The 24,381-nt window shown below is 39.1% G+C and overlaps 1 protein-coding gene across 2 annotated transcripts in view; it reads right to left on the bottom strand.

Moving 5' to 3' along the window:
- The window catches only part of pc (pyruvate carboxylase), a 373,340-nt gene that overhangs the window by 46,198 nt on the left and 302,761 nt on the right, over positions 1–24,381 (bottom strand). For both annotated transcript variants that reach the window (XM_015373837.1, XM_015373838.1), the window contains exons 16-19: positions 18,655–18,811; positions 9,911–10,151; positions 6,019–6,186; positions 5,561–5,642 (exon numbers count right to left, since the gene is read on the bottom strand). In XM_015373837.1, the coding sequence (XP_015229323.1) occupies positions 5,561–5,642; positions 6,019–6,186; positions 9,911–10,151; positions 18,655–18,811 (648 nt within the window). The remainder of the gene's footprint in view (positions 1–5,560; positions 5,643–6,018; positions 6,187–9,910; positions 10,152–18,654; positions 18,812–24,381) is intronic.

The following is a 24,381-nucleotide window of genomic DNA, read 5'->3' as shown; positions in this document are numbered from 1 at the left end:
CTATGATTATAGTATCAGCAGCTTTATCTGATAGAAAGATATAACAATATGGTCAATGTTGAGGTTTTCAATTTATTTTCAAAAGACTGAGTTCATATTTGAAAAAAATATTTTAAAGCAGTCTGGAGTTCTGATATTTCAACAGCCTATAGTCCCAGCTGTTCCTAAATGCAGCATGAATAGCTGTCGGTAAAATCCCCTCCAATCAACAGGGTTTCCTCTGACTTTCATTTTAATGTTTGGCTTGATGGGATGCCAAAGTAATCTGGAGGCGTAAAGACCATTTTGGGCCTCTAGATAATGTTTTCAGTACCAATGAAGCTCACATCAAGCTTGGCCTTTATTTTGGGTTAATAATTTAGTTAGGTGTAGGAAATTATTACTGGGAATAGCTGAACTGTTACATCTCTCTTGACTAAGATTAAACCAGACGAAAGTTTTCACCTTTAGATCAGACACTTAACTGGTCGATTCTTAACGCCTTTTTACTGTATTTTATTCCTACTTTCTTGTCAGAGGTTTAAATACACCAAGACTGTCTTCAAACAGTTTGAGGAGCAGGTTATATAATCAAACTGATAAAGAAGGAGCCGATTTATCTCCAGAAGATCAACTTGTTTTGAGTGTTTGCGCAAGATCAAAACAAAAGCAGATCTTCTCAAGGTGTAATTATGCATAGTTCTCTACACACATGGGCTAGGCGGTGATCAGAGCAGAAGAAGCTGTTATCTGGAAAATAATCATCATAAGCTATATTATAGTTTCACAAAATGCAAAAGTAGCATTCACTTTGTAAGATGTGTCCCATTGTGCCTGATGAAACTGAAGATAAATCGCATCTTAAAAATAAATTGCACCATAAAAAAATATATATATATTCGGAAAATCGTCATCCGTAAGACTGTTTAGGTTGGACAGAAATCTGTCTTCCTTAAGCCCAAATTATTAGGGAAAAATAAGGACAACTAAGATGTTTTAGAGCAGGCATCAACAAGCCCTGATCTTGGCGCCATAGAATATTTGTGTGAAAATATAAAAAAGGTTTTGAGAACAATGCTAAAACCTTGACCCAGTTACAGCAGGTTTGCCAGGAAGGGGAGAAATCCCAGCAACCCTTTGTGAGAGACAATCGACTCAAATTATACGGTAATTCTATCAAATATAAGCAGGTTTCCGAACCAAGAGTTCAAAAAAATCTGCTATAAAATCTTCCAATCATTTTGGAACCAAGATAAATACCAACATTCCATGAGACATTTACAGTCAAACACTGATTAAATGTGTCTTTACAAAGTATGTAAATATTCGACTCAAGCAGTAGGTTGTTTACAGTACATGCTCTTGTCTTTGATGTTTGTTTTTTTGAGTTCTCCTATGATATTTGTTGTTCCTGTGCAATGCCCTACCAAAGAGAATTTATGTATAAAAATCGACTTGGCAGTAAACCCAGTTCTGATTCTGATTTGTGTGTGTTTAACTCCTACACCTTGATCGACTGCAGTGTTGCGGCATCAATTAAAGCAATGCATGATGCATGAGGAAATGGATTGAATGCAGTCAAACACAAGCACCACTTTAATATGCATCATCATTCAAACTGGAAATGTGCCACACTTAAATAGCACAGGTCTGTGTTGTGGTTGGAGCTAACAGAGTACACAAAATGACATTTTAAACTAATTTAAAGATACTTCATGGGCAAAAATGATACAAGGATGTCGGAAAATGAGCATAGGAGGGATCGGGGTAAAAGAAGCTGCTAATCGCATAGTCAAATTGAGAACCAAACAAGAGGGGGATGTAGAGACAATATGACAGAAGCAGGTATGAGAGGCGAGAGTGAGAGGGATGGAGACAGTGCAGAGCTATGATTACAGGTTTGGAGCCAAGATAGGAGAAAAAGGGAGTGTAGGAGTGAAGGAAGGCAGTAAACAGGCAAAGGTCAGAAAGGTATGCAGGAAACCAAGGGAGAGCTGTGCTTGATTATGAAAGTGGTGAGGTAGGCAAGAGGAGATGGAGGAGGGAGCTAGCACTAAGTGAGGCCAGGATGGGAAGAGACCAGCAGAAGGTGACTGGAATAAAATTATTAGGTAGTGAAAAATGCCAGTCAGGATCATACCATATGTATGAATAAGGCAAATCTCACACCTGAATATCCGTCTCATCTTTTTTGATATTCTCTTACCAAACTGAAGCGTGTGTCGGCAACATATCATGCTTTGTGGGTGGCCCTGGCTGATATTTGTTCAAAGGCCTCAACAGAAACCTGTTGCTTTCAGCTCAGAACATGTCAATGGTGAAAGCAGCAGTCATGCAAAAAAAGAATTTCCCTCTAAAAGCAAGAATCACAGTCAGAACACAGCATGTTTTAATGGCTCTGTTGCTCAGGACAAAAAAAAATGTTTGTATTCAAGCTCTTATGCAAGAGTACTATTTTTCTGTGCAAGATTGTTTGAATATTTCTGTGGAGACAAATGACACCAGCAAAGAGGTCATTTTACTTGCGGACACCAGCGGGGACACACTGGACCAATAGCTTATTGGTGTTTTATGTTTGACAAAAACGCCCTGCAGCTCCTCTGGAAATACTGACTGGAAATCAGGTTGTCTGATTAATTCAAAAACTGTTATGAAAAAGGAAAGAAAACTGCTTGAAATGGGAGAAATAAATCAGTTTTTACAACAAAAAAAAGACTTTTTAAAAATGTGTCAAACATTCTCATCCATCACTGATGGGCAGACATGTAAAATGGTTTAAAACCACCAGTTATTTCCTTGTCATTTGTTTCAAAGCTGTCAAAATGTCAACTGTTGTTTTTTTTTGTTTTAAACTTTGCATCTTATTTTTGGCTGCTTTTTATCTCCTTGTTCAGTCCAATCCAAGCACCTGAACATGACGGTAAGTGGTGAGATTTGTTAAAGCTGATGAACGGTGGCTGACCATTTGAACTGTAGGACAGTACGGCAACATTTTAAAAAAGCCATAACCGAGGTAAGGAGTAAAACCACAGTAAAATGCCAGGTAGAGTTTTCTACTTTTATTTAAAATTTAACAGGATTCTGCATCGGGTCTAAACACATTCCTGACCATGCGTTTAGCTTTTACGCGTGTTAAAGCATTCCTCCATGCTCTTGCACAAACGAATATTGAGTGATGATTCAAAGCCATATTAATGTATCATAATAGCACTGAAGTAAAAATCTAATCATTAATTTTAGATTACCAGAAAAAAGAAAGATTTCTAAAGAAACACCAGAAACTCTGAACAAAGAGTAAAAGCCTTGTTGGTTTAAATTTGCTGTGTGACCTCAGACGTGGATGGTCCACCTATGATTAAGGAGCATAATTAAATGTTTTGTGAAAAGTCAAGGCTGCTGAAAAACTGCTTAGCATCTGCAGAGCCCAGCTTATCAGAGCTTACGGGGGACTTTAAGACCGTTGCTAATTTAATGCATTATCTGCTTTATAGCAGCAAACTAAATGCACATAATGGAACTAAGACCCTGCAGTACAGAATTGAAAACAACAAACAGGACGTTACAGGGAGGTGCGAGTGTAAACAAACTCAGCCTAGCTTCTGCGGGTTCTGAGGAATGGAAACGAGGGATCAGATCTACTTCAGAGCAGAGTCCTTTTTCCCCAAAAACCTTTTGCCACACAAGCTTCTATTTTCACATCGTGCCCTATTAATTTAGGTTGTTAAATGTTCCTTTAGTTAAAAAAAACAAACAAAAAAAATTTATATGTTTTGCTGCTTCTTTCATGTCCAAAACACTTTGTTTTCCTTGCTCTGGGGGGTTGGGGTCCAGCGAGTTATCAGTGGAGGAGGGATTCAAGCTTTTCCACAACCCATGAAAATTATACAGAGTCACTGTGGACAAAACAGAACCACAGGAGAACAAAAACAAAAAAATACCTCAAAATTTTATCTTATGACCTCCTCAGAGGGGTCCACAAGAGCTCAAAGATATCTGACAAAACCCTGCAGCACGTTACTAAGAAAGCCAATAAATAATAGTCATAGTGAGGTTGCCTTGGAGATTCAGAATAAAACCCCTGGCAGCCTCCAGAGAAAGCCACTCCATTCTCAGAGTAAAGAAGTGCCTGTCCATGGCAACAAATTTACCTTTCCTCATTGTATTTAAAATACACATTCAAAACACAATGAGCATTTTAGTATCAAAGCTCGTTTTATTCTTCTAACCATCTGAACAGTTAATTCATGACTTAATTTCTTTTTCCTTTGGCTGCAGATCTTATTGACAGTAGGCTTCTTTCTCCCCTCTTCATAACTGTCTGTGTACATTAACACTCAGCAGAATGTGCAGGTCTCTCTAGCCCAGGGCCATAATTACAAATGCATCATTGATTTGTTGATTGATTTTTTTCCCCTCCTCATGTTAAGTAGCAGACTTTTAGTCAGAAAGACTCAAATTATTTCTACGCCACAGTAGTGATCTAACAAACTGTCTCATTAACAACTGCGCCCTGCAGTATGAGCATGGAGAGTAAATCTAAAGTTATTGTTTCATATTAATGATTTTATTCCGTCAAATGTAATTATAAACAGATATATCTTCATATAACCGGTTTGTGCTGACAACGTAAAAGGTTACTATCACTTTATGCAGCGTTTTCCTTGGTTCTGATGGGTTTTTATTGGTCCTGCTGGGATTTCGTGCTGCAGAGACGGGCCTTATTGCTATTGGATTTTATATTCTTGAGCTGTCACTTTCAGGCAGCATCAAAACTCTTGAGATTGGTGCACGACCTCGAATGAAACATGTTATGTCCTTCAGCTTTGCTGTTCGTATAAGAAAAAATGACGAGATGAAAAACTGTTTCTCAATGAGGCCACAATCCATGCTCATCTTTGTTGCCTTTTTTCCCCCCTTGTTTGAAAATGCTTCTTTCTCTGCCAGTTTGATCAAACCTTAGGAATAACAGCTGGTTTACCTACGTCATACAACATTTTTTGTAATCATTCAAAAAGATCACCATAAACAAACTTAATTGACAATTTCTCTTCTGTAAGTCATAATTTCTGAGTTGTGAATCCAAGTCATGCATTAAACAAGAGTAGCACTGCTTTCTAATACTAGACTAAAGTGGATTAAAGAGTGCTTTGTTTAATTTGGTAATTACAAATACTGTAGCATTTTCTTGATTTGCTTTCCTTCCCCCATCATTCTTCTGTTTAGCTTTGATTATAAAAGATAAAAAAAAAAACATTCATACCTATGCTGATAAAAAAAAGTAGTTGTTTGGGTCCAATTGAAACATTTGCATTAGTTACAGAATCACACTTTCTTTACTTGATGGAGAACAGAGAGCCGATCATTTTCAACCCAACAATTAAAGGTTAGAGGTCTGTGCTAAAGTTAACAGAAAACATGCAATAAGTACATTTATTTGTTTTAATTTAGTCAGCCTACTGCCCTTTGAAAAGCTCTAATGTATGAAAGGCTATGCTTTCTTCATGATCCTGCTCCCAGAGTCCTGACCATTTTTTTCCATTTCTTGCTTTTATTTACTGTTCAAATATTTGGCTTTACTCACCAGTGTCATGTTTGGTTCCTCTGGTGCAGGCAACGATGGCCCCCATGCTCGGCTGAGACGTCATCCCTGCCATAGAGTCAACCTGAAGGGAAAACAGCAAACAGACTTTTTAAATAATTACACCACCTACTTATTTTTTATGTGTAATCAGGGAAAATATGCCAAAGTCATTAAATGACATTACTACAATGAGAAAGGCATCTCCATAATGGGTTAATAAAAGCAATATTTCACATTGAACTGATAAAGTGCATAGATCCCAACTACCTAAAGATAATGTAAAAAAAAAGTATCCTAGCACTTACAGGTATATATTAAAGTAATTAATTTTGTGTCTTATGGCTGTGAAAGAAAAACAGAAAGGGATAAGAGAATTAAAAGTGGTAACAGCAGACTATGTCTTAAATGCACCAGCTTATGCTGAACTTAGTGAACAAAGGGAAAAAATTGTTACTCACAGCCACGTCAACCACATCTGCTCCTGCTTCAGCACAGGCTAACATGGCTGCCACGCCTGCCCCAGCGGTGTCGTGTGTGTGAACATGAATGGGAACATCTGGGAAACGATCCCTCAATGCGCCGATTAGAAGCTTGCTGGCCTCGGGCTTCAACAGGCCGGCCATATCCTAGAGAGAGACACAGGAGATTGTATATTGGTATTACCATACAACGCTGTGGATATTATCCACACAACACTGTGAACATAGGGAGATTTCTTCAATGTTGAATCATACTGTTGTGCAGTAAACCACAGTTATTTATGGCAAAATTCAGGTATTTTTTGTTAACCTGTTAAAGTTATAGGTTTACTGCTATAGGAAGTTCAAATGTACAGTAAAACAAAGCATATCTTCAGTGCAGAGAGAAGCCTTTGAGTGGTGGGTCATCAAACAGCCGTTAACACTAAATGTCTAAAGGGGAAAAAAGCAGCAAAAGAATGACTCCTTTGTCAGCAATTTATATTAAAAAGCCTGCTCTCAGTTTCCAGGTCAACAGCCATTATACTTTCAGACATGCTTTTCCACACTTCTTGCATTTCTGCTTCCAGTTTTAAATCAGTTATTTACCTCAATCAAGTTAGAGGTTTTTCACAGCAGACCAACCTTCTAGTTGAAGAGATTATAGAAACTTGCCAGCACAGTAAGCAGGACTATTACACCACTATGGCGAAGGTCAGAAAGGTACAGCAGTGTCTCAACTGCAGACCAACAAACCGTTTAAATGTAGTTTAATTTATCAACTTATTTAGAAGAATGGCAAGAAAATTAAAGGTATAGTGGAGGATTTTTTCGAAATAAAAAAAAATGCACATGCACAACCTTGTACCCGCTGCCAAGAGGAACTCAACTGCTTCTGCAGCCAGAAATAAGTAAAAATTTCTTAAATTAAGTGTATTTAACCTTAATTTGAGTAGGTAAATGAGATACTTTGCCAATTGAATGAGTATTTTTAACTCTTAAAATAAGATACTTAGATATTATGCACTTGAAATAAGACAATGCAATTGTGTTTTCTTATTTTAAGTGTAAATTGTCTTGTTCCAGTGGCAAAATGTCTCTTACCTCCTCAAGCCAAGAACAAATGCACTTATTGTAAGAAAAAAATGACTCATCTAGATTCCGATTTTAGTACTGGAAGTACTGGACATGCTCACATTATATTCTTTATTGCTTCCTTCTGCTGACAAGCTTTACAATACTGTTAATTTCATTTTCCAGCAGGAGTGAACACGTCCCAAAATTACCAATATCCAGTACAATGACTATAGTGTCACTGTGCCCCATAGGTCAAGCTTTCTCTCCTAAACGGCAATCTATTGATGCAGTAATTAATGCCAGGAAGCATGTAAAAGTAAAGTAAGATTAGTATCAGCTAAAAGCTTTACTCAAAATTAACAGGTAGAAATAGTGAAATAGATATTTCTTTGGCATGAAATTAATGAAATATTTATAAAAATAAACATGCTCTATAAATATTAACAGAATAGTGTCAGATCTGCTGAATAAACTGACACATCGAGTCATTTAATCACTAAATGTAAGATTTTCCTCAAAAAATGAGCTAAAGCTTATTTTACCTCTACAGCATTTAAAAAATCCCAAAGCACCCAATTAACTATTGGAGCAGCATCTTCCCATTACACATTGATCTTTTTTAACCGTTCAAATTTGTGGAAACTTTAAGTGCAACACACTCGTTAGATGTGAATTTTAAGAAAATGAAAACTGTCCTGTTTTTCTTGAGTTCATAATAGCTTTACCGTCACAAGGGAAATTAATTTCGCTCAAGTTTAACACTTGCTGTGCAGCAAGGCTAAATATGAAGAAAAGTGATATTTTCACCTGCTTCCATCCAGCATAATGTTTTTCAAGAGCGTTTCTGGTGTGATGCTTGTGAAAATTGACTTTGCTCTGATATACATCCTTTGAAGTATGAAAATGAAACACTATGACATAGAGGTTATTCTCACTAATGATAATTACACACCCTAACATTTTTAGTCCCTTCCCTGCGACACTATTTATAAACTTAAAGCTAACCAGCGGTTTTTCAGCCTTCCACGCTGCCGAGTGTGATGATTCACACACTGCAGTAGACAGAGTTAATTTCTGCTCTGAAAAATATTTTGTCATGGCTGAGTGAAGAAATTAATTATTTGTTGGTATTATTTGTTTATTGAGAAAACAGGCTCAAACATGCAAGTTATTTTGCTTGGAATAAGCAGAATAATTTCAGCGTCGCTCAATAGTCGACCTTTAAGAGTTTATTACTTCAAATACTTAAACAACAAGCAGCCTTGCTGCTGCATGCACATTGATTATGAAAGACCTTTATAGAGTCTTAAAAGCAGATAAAACTTGAACTAGTGGAAGTCTATATGACCAGCTTTCTAAACTGAGGAATTTCTGTCCACTCTTTGCAGCACAGTTAAACTTTGACAGATGTTTATTTTTGAACATCCCTACAGTATTTAAACTAGGTTCTGATCTAAAGTCTGATTGGTCATTGTGACACCATCCACAGCTAATTGTGGGCTGTTATTGGCAAGGTTTGGACCAATCTGAAGACTCAATGGACATTGAAGATCATAACTGGTAAATACATAAAGGCATGAGATGAGAGACAATTTACATTAATCAATGTCATTTCTCTGGCTGCGTATACCGAGAGGTTTATTTGGTGGAGGGTTTTGTTTCCATTTATGTTCAGGTGAATTTAGTTTGGAAATTTGAGTTTGGTTCAATGTTAACCAGTCTCTTTTTGTGGGCATTTGGATTTATTTATCGTTTGTCAAATTTGTCTGAAATAATTTCCTTTTCATTTCATTTTAGAGGTTTTTGGTGATTAACTTTGGATGTTTAAAAGATAACAGTGTAGGTTATAGTCCTGGAAGTCCCCTGTGGTTCATTTAGATGTTCATCTGGACACCCAAGTCTTGCGGACATATTTTCAAAAGAAAAAAATCCAACATACAAATTGTTTTCTAGCTGCTGTGTCATTAACTTTAACATCCTGACTAAGGCCTGCAGAATGTGAGATGGAGCTCTTGGGCTTTCTGTAATTTCTTAGAGAATTGCAAACTGTGATCTTTGAAAGAAGTTGCTGAGATGTTCACTCCTAGGAAAACTAACAGCCCTCTTTTATATTTTTCACCTGCCTAGTGTTCCTCATTATACAGCCACAAAGTTCAAAGAGCTTGGAAATTACCTTACAACCCCTCCAAGGTTAAAGGTCCTTATTGATGTTTTCCCACCTTGATATTGTGTTAACGCACACACTTTAATGTTTGTCCAACACACAGCTGAGATCCCTGCTTTTATGGAGTTGGTCATACTTTCTGATCATCATTTAAATCAAGTGGAATCAGCTGATAGTAACTGACCGCTTCTTCCAGATAATTGGTCCTATTAAAGAGGAACAAGGGTGCACTTTATTTCCCCACAATTTAAACTTCACTGACATTCATTTTTTCCTTTTCTATGGCAGCAACACTTAACACTAGTGATCTTTGTGTAAGACAAAGAGCAACAGAGTGTTAGCTTGTTTACATAAAGTGATAACCTGACAAAAACAATCAAATGAGGATCATGAATTTTGCTCCCACTGTGTCATTATCCTTATCGAAACCAGGTTTATGTAGCTGGGGAAGGAAAAATAGATGGGATGGACTCCTGAGAGGATGCTTCCTCCCACCTTGTTCTTTATGTCTGCTCGTTATTCAGTGGGCAGACTGACTCAGTGGGAAGATACTGTTTCTGTCGACTGGGTTTATTTTTGAAAACCTAAGTGGGCTGTAAATGTTTGCTAGAGCAACACCTGGACGCTGGTGCAGCGTTTTCAATTCTTCACCTTGATAGAGAGGATGTGAGTCCCGGCTTTGATGAGCTCATCAGCCAGGTTCAAATAGTAGTCCAGGGAATATTTCTGCCTCATCGGATCGGAGACGTCGCCCGTGTAGGAGATGGCGGCCTCGACCACGCCGCCTGCTGCTCCAGCTGCTTCCATACCCAGCACCATGTTGGGTAGGTAGTTGAGGGAGTCGAACACTCTGAAGATATCCATGCCGTTCTCTTTGGCTACCTCACAGAACCTGACAGAAGAAGCAGAAAACATAACATTTGGGATGAGGCTGAGGGAGCCTTTTGGACCACACATGTTTCTAATGAGCTATCAACATCCAAAACTGAATTCCAGCTAATAATCTATTCCCATATTTTTACTCATAAACACTGCCACACCTGAGTAAATAAAGCATTCGCACCAATTTCATGAACAGAGAGCTTATACAGCCTGAGGGAGCCGACAATAACTGGAGACAAATGTACACTGGAGTCATTATCCCAGCTGCTTGTGGTAAATCCCTCATTATTGCCTTTGCCCCAGTATCTTAATCAGGTTTTTCATAACCACGATGAGCACTGACTGCAGACATGTTATCCTGAATATTTACACACACACAGCCTTCGTTTCAAACAATAAATGAGAAGCATTGTGGTGCAGTATGTTCATTTGTGCCACAAGAGGATTATCAGTCCATTCTGTGTTTGAGTCCGGTGTTAACACAATGTGGTCTGTGGTGGTAGATTAAAACCACTGCACTAACTGGTGTTGTGTATTAAGCTAAATCAAAGTCAGAAAGTTGACCTGTATATGATTTAACAATCTCATTAGTGAATCGACCCTCCAGACAGTTTGTGAATGACAGAATGAGTATTAATACCACATTTCATCACTAACCACAAACACATCAATGTATCCTATTGGTATTTTGAGCAACAGACCACTGTAAGGTGCTGGCTAATTATGAATTGGAAGTTTAGTCTACCTTCCAGCTTCCATTCCTCAATCAGCCTTGGATAAAATCCAGTAACTCAAACAGCTCATGAAAATGCCCTAAACAGTAAATAAAATCCTTTGAGTAGTCAGAGCTGTGATTGTTTCAATACTTTTCAATCTCTCAACTGGAAAGTGAAGCATATGGATCACCTAGAGAGCTACCATGATATGTAGGTCCACCTAAAGCAACAGGTCTAGGAGATCATTACACAGAAGCAGCCAAGCAGCTGGAAACAGTTGATCATCTGTGCACTAAGCAATGTGTCTTTTTAACTAAAAGATGCCCTAAGGCAAAAGAAACAGATGATGGAGAACGATCAGATTAGACCAAAAGTTAAACTTTTAGGTTTGGAAAAGACCGAACTGCTCTGAACGTGCACTATCCTCAGTTAAACATGGCTGCAGCAGCATCATGCTGTGGGGAGAATTTTCCTTCAGCTGTTCTCAGTCAGTAAAAGAAGCCTTTTACAAGAAAAACCCATGATCAAAATCGCCATAAACATATTTCTCCAACATTAAAACGCAGCAATGGCAGCATCAGGCTTTGAGATCCTTTTATTAAACAGAAGCAAGAGTTTAAAGATACACTAGCCTGAATACAGGACAATCCTAAAAAAGATGTATATATATATATTAAAAGAGTTTCAATCTTTATTCCGAACAGCACAAGCCTCTGTGCGGGGCAGTAACATACCGTATTTTCACGACCATAAGGCGCACCGTACTAAAAGGCGCAGTCTCAGTAATGTGTGCCATTTCTGTATTTAACACACACACGCACCGGACTATAGGGCGCGTTTTTTATATACCGGTACATGTCCTCTACTACGTTTAAATACCTCTACTGCGTATTTAAAAATAGAGCGGGAGTAAAACTGAGTATGTTTGTGCTTTATTCATGTATTTATTACAAATTATTAATCCAACCTGGGAGCTGGCCGTGAGCGACACATCACTGATGACACAGAGCGCTGTGATCACTCCTCTGAAACAGTTTATTGACGCATAAATTAACTTAAAATGCAGAAATCTGCCGGCAGAATATGTTCGCTTTTATTATCCTGGTGCCTGCAGTTTAGATTATTTAGATGAAAAACACCTACCAGCTGCCGCGGTGAACCGCGAGGAGGCGACCCGGCAAGAGGCTGCTGTTGAATGGGATTCCTACTGACAGCGCGCCGCTGGTATGTGGGGGTCTGAGAGGCTCCAACAGAACCAATATTGGAAGGTGGGATTGTAATTTGGATAAACTGACTGCAATGATTAAGTTTTCAGGTGGACTTTCTCACTTAAAAACATATTAAAACTACTTTATTCCTACTGATCACAGCAAATATAGCTGCAAGGCAAAAATGAAGCAGCATATGTGTGAACGTAGCATTACTTTGAACGGCCAGTTCACACCGATGTCGAGCGGTTGAAGTTCCTTTGTCAGACCTCCCGGAATAACAGCAAGCACAGTGTTAATTTGTTTCACCATGTTTTTCACATCGGCTGTGAGATGGGCATGCATGGAGTCACAGATTAACTGCGATGGTGATGAGAGGAAAAAAAACACCTGGTCTCCTTACATTCACCTCCCTCAGCCACTCTTTCATCTTCTCCTCAATGAGGAGATGAGGAGTTCTGCATAAAGCACATACCTGTTCTTTTATACACAATCCACGCCCACACTTTCCCCTTTAACGTTCTCATGGTGGTCTCAACAACATCCGCAGTAACAACACACATGGGGCGCACCACACTATAGGGCGCGCTGCACATTTTGAGTCGTTTTTTGACGTTTATATGCGCCTTATGGTTGTGAAAATACGGTAAAATCCCAATGACATACCTTGAAGTTCATGGTGTGAAAGAACAAAATTGGTATTAGTAGTTTTTTAGTGCGTTACTGGGTGTAAAACACAGTTTAAGTTAAATTAAATCCCTCTGATTTGATTCAGCTAATGAAGATGGTTGGGGTTTTTGTGCACAGCTGTTGCGGGCGAAGCACAGGACAGCAGAGCAAATGGATCAAAGCCATTAATCACAATAATGTGCACATTTTCAACAGCACTCTCCCTCCAGGACACAGAGCCACAAGAGGGGGAGACCAAGGATTAGCAGGGGAGAAGGAAGAGATGCAGAAACACGCACAATGTGGGGAGATGAATGAAAGCAGCCGAAAAAGGGGAGGCATCAGCAAGGATAAATAACGACTATAAGGTTAGAATGATCGCCAGGGTGAAAAAACAGAGGAGGAAAGGGGAGGTCTGTATGATTCAGCGGGAAGGCTGGAGGAGGGGCAGCAGCATTACTCATAAAGTAGCCACCACTAATTTATATCAAGCTATGGGATTCACATGTTCGGATCTGGAGGTGTGTGAGTGAATTTATTCCACAGAGGAGGTAGCTTGTGAATCCATTTGGAAAAGAGGTGGAGGCGTGCGTGAGCGAGCGTGTCAACACGGGAGTATTTATGGCCTAAAGTGCATCGCTGGCATACAGCTGCATGAGTGATGTGGAAGTCAGCGAGTTTGATGTGAGGCAACAGGAACACATCAAACAAACTGACCTGATTAAACATGGTGGAACCTACAGAACGTGCTATATATAGATGCATATATAGAATAACAGTGCTGGAAAGCTTCACGTTGAACTTATATCTAAAGCTATTGCCTGCAGAAAGATGAACATTTGTAGACTTCAGTCAAAAAGTGGGGCTTCGAAATGTCTCAAACAGCTCACCCGCACAGAGGAGAGCCTAGAAGCTGTACAGACAGCATGAAAAATGGATCTGCTATATTTGTCATTTCAGACTCATGAATAAACGTTGGAAAGTCTCTCCAATGTGAGAAGTAAGCAATAACGTCACTCCTATGGCCTTTACAGTCAAGGACGAGGCCTTCAGTTCTTTGTTAGTGTTAATAAATAGGATGTTTCTGTTCTGCTCTGCAAAAACTATGGAGTATAATTTATTGAACTGCTTTCCCTACACGAAACAAGATGTATTAATGCAGAGAAGGAAAACATTTTCAATTACGTAAAAAATACAAACAACTGTGTATTCCAGGTAATAGAATAATGTCTTTAGCTGCTTATTATCTAGGCATTTCTCAGAGTACCAGCCCTGCAGGAGGACATTTCAATATAATCAGACAATAACACGGTAATGCAGAAAGGGCAGCAGCTGGCTTTAAGAAACTCATATTCAAGTTGATGTTTTGTGAAAAAATTCAATCATCTTTTCAAGCACGGTTAAAAGAAATGCTATAAAAGGAAACTGCTTAGATGCACAAGGTCAATGTATGCAGAGAGCTCGACAAAAAATGTAGGACTGAAAATGGCTGAAGCCAGAGTTTACAAGCAGTTGTGGGCAGAAGGTTCCAAACACCAAACACAGTTTTACATCCCATTTCCATTTTGTGCTTTAATCATCGATTTAAGCCAACAACTTAATGAAGCTGCTTGATTTAAAGTGGATCCCTTCAAATTCACAAATTGATCCAATTGTAAGGAAATCATCTCAGATTTAATGAGTTTCCTTCAGAATCTTTTCTCAAGTTTTTATCTAATGTCATAGAGAAACAAGTTCTAATCAGAAAAATCTAGGGGTGGAACAGTTCACAAAATCCACAGTTCGGTTCACGGTTTCGTGGTCACGGTTTTTGGTTCGGTATATGTTGATCGTTAGGAAAATCTATTATGTCTTGTATAGTACAACACGTATTGCACAATGCTTGTACACTGTCGCACTTTTACAGTATCCACAACTTTCTTTCCGTCGTCATCGTAGGTCACTCTAAATGCAAAGCGGTCCCATACAGCAGACCTATAAAGTGCTGCTGGCGCGTCTTCCAAGTCCTGTTCTTTCCCACTCACCATACCCACACAATTCTCCACAACTGATTTTTTTCTGCTACACCCGGCTACGCTGCTTCGTTTCATCTCGTTTACTACTGGTGGTTGGCTTTGGTCGCAGTACCACCACCTTCTGCTCTGGAGTGTTCACGCTTCGCCTATGAGAAAAAGGAACAGCGCATGAACCGAATGCAACACACGCGAATCGAACCAAGACAATCGAACCGAACGGTTCGGACGGTTTTCATAAACCGTTCCATCCCTAGAAAAATCCAACTTGAGTTAATATGAGAATAATCTTAACTCATCAGCTGGGATTTTCAAAGTTATGTCTGAATGTACAGACCGACTTATTATTAAGACTAATATTTTGAAATAGTATTCCTCTCAGTTAATATTTAGACTGATTTTAATTGATCGACTGCTTAGTCATGGCCATTCACAGAATAAAGTAGATGACAGATGCTGCAGTTCAAAGTCTGTTGTGACTACCATACACTTTTTTTTAAGTACGTGTTATACCTCATCCTTTTGTTTGTCTTTTGAAAAGAAAGCAAAAAACCTTTCAACATGTACTTAATGAATGCATGTCTGCATTTTATGTGCTTTTCATTTAACTGAAGTCTTAAAATTTCTCTGTAAATTCTTTATTTGGACATAGTCCACAAACTTTTTTGTATGGCTGAGGCTAGCATTGTTAGACAACCATAAAAGAAGCTCAGTTGTAGATGGCTTGTCCAACTCAACTGATGCAACGCAATCTTCCCTCAGATAAAATAAGTTGGCAAGGATGCTGGGAAAGAGGAGGTCAGTGGGACTGGTGGCGCCAATGAACGGCAGCCTCACTTCTGTTAAGGAGCCCCAGGGCCGCTTTTGGCTACAATGCAGCTCCATCAGTGTGTGTGAACAGATGAATGACTGTAGTGTAAAGTGCTTTGGTCAAGTCCTTTGACTTGAAAAGGGGCTATACAAGTACAAGCCATTTACCATTTATGAGAAAAGCTCAAGTCCACCATGAACCGACTGGTGGGAAAGTTGGCAAAAGCAAAGCTAATTTAAGAACAGAGAGGAGGTTGACCAGCGACATATTTAACGTGTCAAAATGTTTTTTAAATTTGCAGCTCGGCAGATGGAGGAATCTGGAGAAAAAAAGAGGAGAGAGAAGATAAGAGAAGATTGGACTGCTTAGCCAAAGAGATGAGACAGAATCTTAATGAAGCAAAGGTGTCTTTAAAACCCAACAATGCTGAAGCAACATTTCAGAAGGAATGTGGCTTTTAGCTAAAGACATTTTCTAAATGCAGGCTGATTCTCTGCATTCAAGGAATGAAGCATGACGCATATAAGAAAAGGCCGAAATTGCCAGACTTCAACCCTGGACAGATTGCTAATTGGGGAAAAGTGCAAGAACGTTGGCTTTTCTAATAGAACAGTGATAAAATAGCACATGTTTGAAACAAATAAGGGAAGCAAATGAGAAACCTTTTGGAAACACAGACATGTTAATTTTTAGTTTGTAGAATATAATTGAGGTATATAAGGTACACAGGAGTCAATGAAGCCAGACAGGTAAACCGGCTGTTCGCAACTCAACCAGCAAAAGTGTATGCTCAGTGGCAAGAGAGCAATAGTAGAACAGCCCCACCAATGCTTGAAAATTATCAGTACTGCAAAGCATATGGGAGAAGGAGGCAGAACACAACAGTGATGTACAGTGGTTGTTGGCTCAGAGAGGACCTCAGCAACCTCTCTGAACAGAATCCAGTCACCAGCACAGTGGCAGTTATCCAAGAAAGCTTTTCAGGCATGGAAAAAACTGGACAGCACCAGGCCCCGAAATGATACACGCCTACTGGCTTAAGAAACTCACGGCTCTTCACGAACTCTAGGCAGCACAATTGAACCAGCTGCTGAGAGATGGGAACCACCCTGAATGCCAAACCGAAGGGTGCACAATCTGGATCCTGAAGGATCCTTCGAACAATACCGTCCCATCCAGCTATTGGCCAATAACCTGCCTCTCTACAATGTGGAAGCCCATGTCCGGGATCACAGCTGCTAAGATACGTGGGCACATGGATAAATACATGAGCACAGCTAAGAAAGGAATCGGTAAAAATAGCAGCTGTGTCAAACATCAGCTCCTGGTAGACAGAACAGTCACTCAAGACTGCTGAACCCGAAACACTAACCGGAGCACTGCCTGGATTGATTACAAGAAAGCCTACGAGTCAATGCCACACACTTTAATCATTGAATGCCTGTTTCTATAAAACATCAACAGGACTCTAACAGCCTTCATTGCAAACTCAATGAAGTTGTGGAAAACCATCCTTGAGGCCAATTGTAAGACACTTGCACATGTCTCAATTAAATGTGGCAGATATAACAAGACTGGCTATGGATACCAACTCAAGAACGGGGCCACCATAAGTCCCCTCATCTACATGGATGACATCAAGGGTACGCTAAGAATGAGCGAGACATCAACTCACTGATCCATACAACCCAGATCTACAGCACAGACATCGGGATGTCATTTGGACTAGAGAAGTGTGGTTGGGTGGTAACTAAAAGAAAAGGTAGTCCACACAGAGGGGGTCTCACTCCCAGGGTGAAAAGAGCAGACATTAAGGACAGTAACAAGTACTTCCGAATCCCACAAGCAAATTGCAAACTTCAAGAGGTGACAAGGAAAGCGGCTACGGCCAAACACCTCAAATGAGTGAGGCAATCAAACACCCTGAAGGAATGAAAAGCTGGCCAAATTATGAGATACAGGCCACACATGTTAAGACACAAAATCTCCTAACCATGCACAGAGGGTACCACCTCAAATCCAGCAACCTGAGACTGTAAGCTAGCCGTAAGGAAGGAGGCCGAGGACTAGCAAGTGTGAGAGCCACTATCCAGGATGAAACATCAAGGATCCATAAGTACTTAAAGGACAAGGCTCCAACAGACAACGTGCTCAGCTAATGTCTCAGACAATGGTAAACAGAAGATGAGGTGCTGGAGGTTCTGTCATTGGAGGATAATCCCCTACATGGGATGTACCAATGAAACATAACCAAAGTGGCGGATATCAGGAAATCCTACCAATGGCCGGGATTGAAGGACAGCACAGAGGCACTCATCAAGGCTGCACAGAAGCAAGCTATTGCCCCGAGTACCAGAGCATTAAGAGGCCCAGGTCTAAAACACCAGACAAGACCCCAGGTGCAGACTGTGGAAAGTGGCCCCTGAGACAATCCAGCATATAACTGCAGGGTGTAAGACAGTGGCAGGGAAAGCTTACATGGAGCGCCTTAATCAAGTGGCTGGAGCAGTCTACAGTAACATCTGTGCAGAGTATAGGCTGGAAACCCCAAGGACTTCCAGACACAGACGGACCAAATGGTAATGGAAAACCAACTGGACATTGTGGTGGTAGAGAAAAAGCAGAGGAAAGCTGTCGTGGTTGACATAGCAATACCAAGTGACTGCAACATCAGGAAAAAGGAACATGAGAAACTAGAGAAATACCAGGAGTTCAGAAAAGAGCTGGAGAAAACCTGGAAGGTGACCCGTGGTCATTGGAGCACTCAGGGTAGTGACCCTCAAACTTGAGGAATGGTTACAGCACATCCCTGGAAAGATATCAGGCATCTCGGTCCAGAAAAGTGCAGTTCTAGGAACAGCAAAGATACTGCGCAAAACCCTCAAGCTCCCAGGAGAAGGAGACCGCCCGCAGTGGGTGAGGAAGAGTATATACACCTACATAAATACAAATATACACCTACATACATACACAATTTATGTTATTATTCAGTTCTCAAGAAACATTTTTTTGGGACCAAAACAGGCTTTTTATTGGTAAATTGAATATAACAGCAATTGGGCTTGCTGAAATGCTGCTGTATGCAGGAGAGACTCACTTAAAGACGGCGTTGTCGGGGTAGTTGGTGTAGCCCACAGCATTGGCCCCTCTCAGCAGCATCTGGAATGGGACATTCGGGATCAAAGCTCTCAGTTCCTGGAGTCTCTTCCACGGACATTCGGACAGGAATCGCATGGCCACGTCAAAGGTAGCACCTACGCAGACACACAGGCAGAGAAAAACAGGGCTGAAGCTTTCATCTCCATCCTCATCTGTCATCCCCACTTTGATGTTGATTAAAGAGTCACACTTCAAGCTTATCGCATGTGCCACAAACACCACCCAGATAGCACAAACACACCACGATAATGGCTACTCATAGAAAATGTGATTATGTTTTCACATTCACCGTTTATTCCAATACTTTAATCTTTTTTAAAAGGAATTTAAAATCCAAGAATTGAGTGAATGAGACTTTTAAAAAAAGACCAAAAAAAAACAAACACTGGCAATCTCTCATTTCCCTTTCTGTGGGCGTAGATAAGGAATTCCTATACCCGTTTATCATATCAGCCGGAAATATTGAAGCCTCCAGTGGTATTCTGCTGATCCAACACTGTCATCATTAAATTTCATTTTCGGGGCACTTACGCATGAGAACAGAGAAAAATACTGAGCACAACTCCTGCTCCTAAGAGCAGGAGGGATGATGTGCAGAAATAAACCCTCTTGATACAATTTTACACTCCCTCCTAATTTGAATTTCAGCCTACGTCAGCATTTTCAAGAGCCCTGGGTCAGAGCTGAAACCACTGCGAGCAGTCTTGATGTTAAACATATTGGTATTAACGTTTCACTGCACGTGAGATATCCCAACACGAGGCGATGTGGGTAAATCAAAAAGATGACAGAAAACCTACCCTTATGATTCGATAAAGTAAATGAAGACTGACAGTCAGTCCCATGGGCGGGAAACATGAAGCACAGCCCGATTCTTTTAGGACAGACAGGAAGTCTCCATCCTGCTGTGAACGCAAGCCAAAATAAACCAGATGGAAGCCAAGAAAGCAGAAGGCATTCAGGAAGAAAAAAAGACCTATTTTAGATGCTTTATTTTCTACAGCGGGACTTCTAGGAAATAAAGACAGGCTTGTTAATATCATTAATGGGCAAGATTTATTATATTTTGTCAAAACAGGATGTGCAAACACAATAGTAATATAATAAAGTACAAATAGTGTTTCCACTTCTTATTAGTGTGGGTGAATAGAAGTTAAACACTGTTCTGACATTCTGAGTTTGAAGGCAGGTCTTCATAAAAACACTCGACATACTGGGTGGAAAAGAGCATCAGCAGTGCCCTCCATTAAAAGCAGAAAACACTGTCTTCTTTATGACAGAAAGCAACCCAAGAGGAATTTCCCTAATGGATGTATAGCTACAACACAAAGAATGGAGTGAGCAGCATTGTGTTCTTCAATCATCTGGCTTTGCCTGAAAACAGGGTAAGATTTAGGGAAGTAGATAGGAGAAGGAGGGATATTTCTCCTAACTCGATGAAAGCACTGCCCTCAGCTTGATAAATGTTTTGCTTAGGCAGAATATGGGCTTCAAGGAGGGAAAAACTCTAGGCTGAGACAAATACAATACAGTTTAAGGAACATAGCTTTCTTAACATTTGTCATGATAAAAATAGTACATATAAGTATAAACCATTACCAAAAGTAAACAAATGCTGTTCTAACATTTGTCATGGATGTTTATGTACACTAGAATGCAGCAGCCAATTGTTTTTCCTCTCAGTGTCTGAGCCAAATAAGTGCAAGATTGTCATTTGGTGTATTAATTACATCGAACAGTTTTAGCTCACACAGAATGTTGCAAAAAAATAACTATACAGTCACGTGACAGGCTGTCCCAGCAACATTGTACAGTTGCATTACGGTGCAGTTAAATTAAACATGAACTAATGTGTCAAAAAATCCTGACCTCCAGCTGCTTCTTATTTGCACTTCCAGAGAGGGCATCAGAGAAATGACAGTTGATACAAAGTACGAGAAAGACCTCAGTCGACTCTGTCAGAAAGCCCAGCATTCGGTCACATATAGAATCCATTCAATTCAATACAAAAAAACGGCTCTGTGGCACCGGATGAAGGGTTAGAGTAACTATCCATGCAGTATTTGTTACTGTTGATCACCTGATTTTATTGGAGCGTCTGGAAAACCGGGTCAGGCTTTGTGGTAGAGTTAAAATCCTACCTGAAGGAAATGGACTCAGTAGGGACCTTTAAATTAGATACCAGTAATATCACATACAGGGTTCCTCAAGGCTCCATTCTGGGGCCCCTTCTATTCAACATCTACTTGTTCCCCTTGGCTCAGATTATACCAAACAGTATAGCAGACTGTTTAAGGTTTGGTCTAGTTTTGTTTTAAAAATGTTTTTCTTATTTTTATTTGATTTTATTCTGCTTTTAATTTTATTATCCAATTCATGTAAAACACTTGAACTGTCCATATTTTGAAATGTGCTTTACAAATAAACTTGCCTTGCCTTATCCAGGAGCAGTAACCATGGCATTCTCCAGGTCCCCCCCTTATGAGAGGAGGGCCTCCCTATATCTATTTATACGACTTTCCAACATTTCAGTTCAAGATGTTTCTATCATTACTTTCTTTACTCTGGCTGTTATTAAGATAATCAGTGAGCCAAGTTTAGTATTCTGCTTGTAACGTCATAATTCCATGCTTTTTGCTCCATATGCTTGTTCCATCTCTAACTAAAATGAAAACATTTTAGTTAAAAATGGAAATCAGCCTATCAGTATAACATATTTTGGCATTACCTATATAAATAAGTAAATATATTTCAATGTGCATGCATTTTAAATATACATCTTTTTAATGGAGGGAAAAAGGGCTGACTGCCACCAATCTATAGACGCATTCCTGAGCTCTTAGATTCTCTATGGCCAATAAAGGAGAGCCCATTAATGTTAAAAATGACTCCTCCAGAATTCAGAGTTGAAGAAATGTCGAAGCATTTATCTTCCTTTTTGATGAACACTGCAATTACAGATGTTAATAAATGTGATACTTTTACTGCTACATCAATTTCAATGTCAAATGAAATTTCTTTCGCTCTGAATTAATTGATCCATTTTTGCTCACCAGCCTCTGAAATAAGAATCAGTCTTAGCACAAAAAAGGAGGCATAGTAAAACAACCTCATTTCACATGCATTATCATACATACTTATGTAGCTAAAAGACAAGGAGCTGTATAGATACAGAGTGACCTAGTTCATTTTATTGTATTTTCTACTCTGTGGTGAAGAAAGCTATATCGGGCAGGGAATTAATCCTCTAAGGGCTTTCACAGGCTTAATCTCCTCAATGATTCATTGTGCCACTAAGCAACTGCAACATGTGAAGGCAATATTCCCCATTCAAGACCTTTAAGTGTCGAAAAACAAAACGTCACTGCATGAGGACGGTGTGTCATGGGACAGCATTCAATATTTAAAAATTCAACCACGTCTTTCGAGAGATGCATGCTAGCCAGCAGAGATCTGAGACATTTGCTTTCTCTGATCACTGTGATAAATGTGTTCTGTTTAGGGAATTCCTATCAGGAGAAAAGCAGGAGCTGTTCCCTGTGGTCATTAACTGATTTATGAGGGTCTATTTAAAGGTTCCACTATGAGCTGTCACTGTAGGGTAATGTCTACTGGAGATGAACTTTTTCCTGCACTGTAGTCTAATTAGTGTTTAACAAACTCAGCCAATGAGGTGATAATGTTTTCTGAAAGCTGGTGAATATTAGATCTTTATGCTTTCAGGGTGAGGACTCAATAAGGATTCTGGCCAACAGGTAAAAAGGAATGATATGATAACCATTAATCATTAATCTGTTGACAATTTTTTTGATTAATTGATTAATAATCAGATAGTCAAAAGGAAGTTTTTCCTCAAAGAACTCCTTAAAGTTCCTTAAAGAAGATTTTATGAAATTAAACCAGGTGAAACTAAAATTTCTCCATTTGAGGAGTTCTGGATAGAGAATATTTACAAATGAAAATGTTTTTATAAATCTTAAATGCAATGTTGGTATAATTACTGCTCTTAGTGTGTCGCTCTGTCAGCTAAAGGCATTTTTTTACTGTCTCTATAGTGCAGTAAATGATTAATAGATTAGTTGACAATTATTTAAATAATGGATTAATCATGATTACTCCAATACATTTTTCCAGCCCTAGATAGGTTTGCTTCTTGATACTAAACAGACAATCTTAATATATGGATAAAACAGCAAAGCAAAACAATGGTCTGGAAAACTGTTGCAGAAGCTAATCGTACACAATGCTAAAGCATGCTGGAATCTAAGCTTGAGGTGGTTCAGCGGAATACTAGAGGGGTGTGAATTTTTATTTTTTTCCTCTAATGACCAGGTAGTGCATATGAACATGCTTAATTACCATTATATAAAAATAAAGCAGGTCTCTTAAGAAAAAGTTGGCTTAGTTTGACAAATTAGAAATTAATATCTCATTAGAGGAATCTCTGCACATCAATAGTCCCTTTTTATAATTGAAAAGTCTTTAACCATTATCCTTTAAGCTTTTTTTCCCCCCACTCGCTCTGATTCAGCTTTGAAAGGAGGTGGGTTTTATGTCCTCAGTACAAAGCTTTTTGATAGACTGCTTTGACACCAATAGAAAGTTTCAGTTCATGAGGCACATTTTCAAACTTGAACCTGGTTTAAAAAATGGCTAATACAAAAAAAAGGAAAAAATTTTATTCTTTTTCAAAGATGTTTTATATCTTAAGAATAATAGAACATAAAGAAATGTTTCTCTAATTACTAAGACTTGGAAGATACTAATGTAACTATGTAGAAACCATTTAATTTTATTTAAATATTATGACAGACCACCACTTTGTGTCTCTGAGCAAGACCCCTGATTGCTCCCTGATTGCTTATTTTATTCTGACATTTTGACCAATGTAAAACATCTTTTTAAATAGGTTAGTGCATTTATATCTGAAGTAAAACAAAAAAATGCATTAAATAAAATCAACAATTCAGTTTGATAAGTAGAGAGAATAACTGGTTCTGTGTGATTTAAAAGAAACATTAAACCAGGAAGGAAAACGCTTCTTTCAATACATAAAATATTAAACCAAAACAAACTATCAGTTTAATCATTGATTAGACTGTTTATAGTAGATTCTATTTCAGTTCTTTATTTTTAACTGTCACATATAGAAAGACATAATGTCTCGAGAGACTCAGTTCATACATCTTATATTTGTTGCAACTCTGGAAAACAAATGAATCTGATGTGCAAAGACTTTTGATATTAGCCTTCTCTGAACTATCATGCGAGTTGTTTACCGTCCTCCAACGCATATGTTATGTCTGAAAGCAGCGATGCACTTCTGCTGTCATATAAGTGGCTATATATCCTGTTATCCAGACTTCTCCATGGAGAAGAAAGCCGGTTTACACTTCAAGAGACTTCAAACCTGACACCTAGCCCAGCTTTCAGACATGAGCACTTTCTCAAAGAGCATGACACAAAGTAAGATGTATTTACTGTTCACTCTGTCCTTTATCATAGCTGGATGCTGGAACTCACTAGATTGATGTGTAGTGTGTGTGCTCCAAGCCTTTAGTGCTGCGGCTGCTCTCATTAACACCACATAGTCTGCTAATTACTGGGCAAAATTCAACGACTGAGGGTGATGAAGGCATGTTTCAATGAATAGGCATTCTGATTG

This window comes from Cyprinodon variegatus, unplaced genomic scaffold (genome assembly GCF_000732505.1).
Source record: "Cyprinodon variegatus isolate N-32 unplaced genomic scaffold, C_variegatus-1.0 Scaffold93, whole genome shotgun sequence".
NCBI lineage: Eukaryota > Metazoa > Chordata > Actinopteri > Cyprinodontiformes > Cyprinodontidae > Cyprinodon > Cyprinodon variegatus.
The sequence above is the reverse complement of the archived record's forward strand: the minus strand, read 5'-3'. Positions and strand labels throughout refer to the sequence as shown.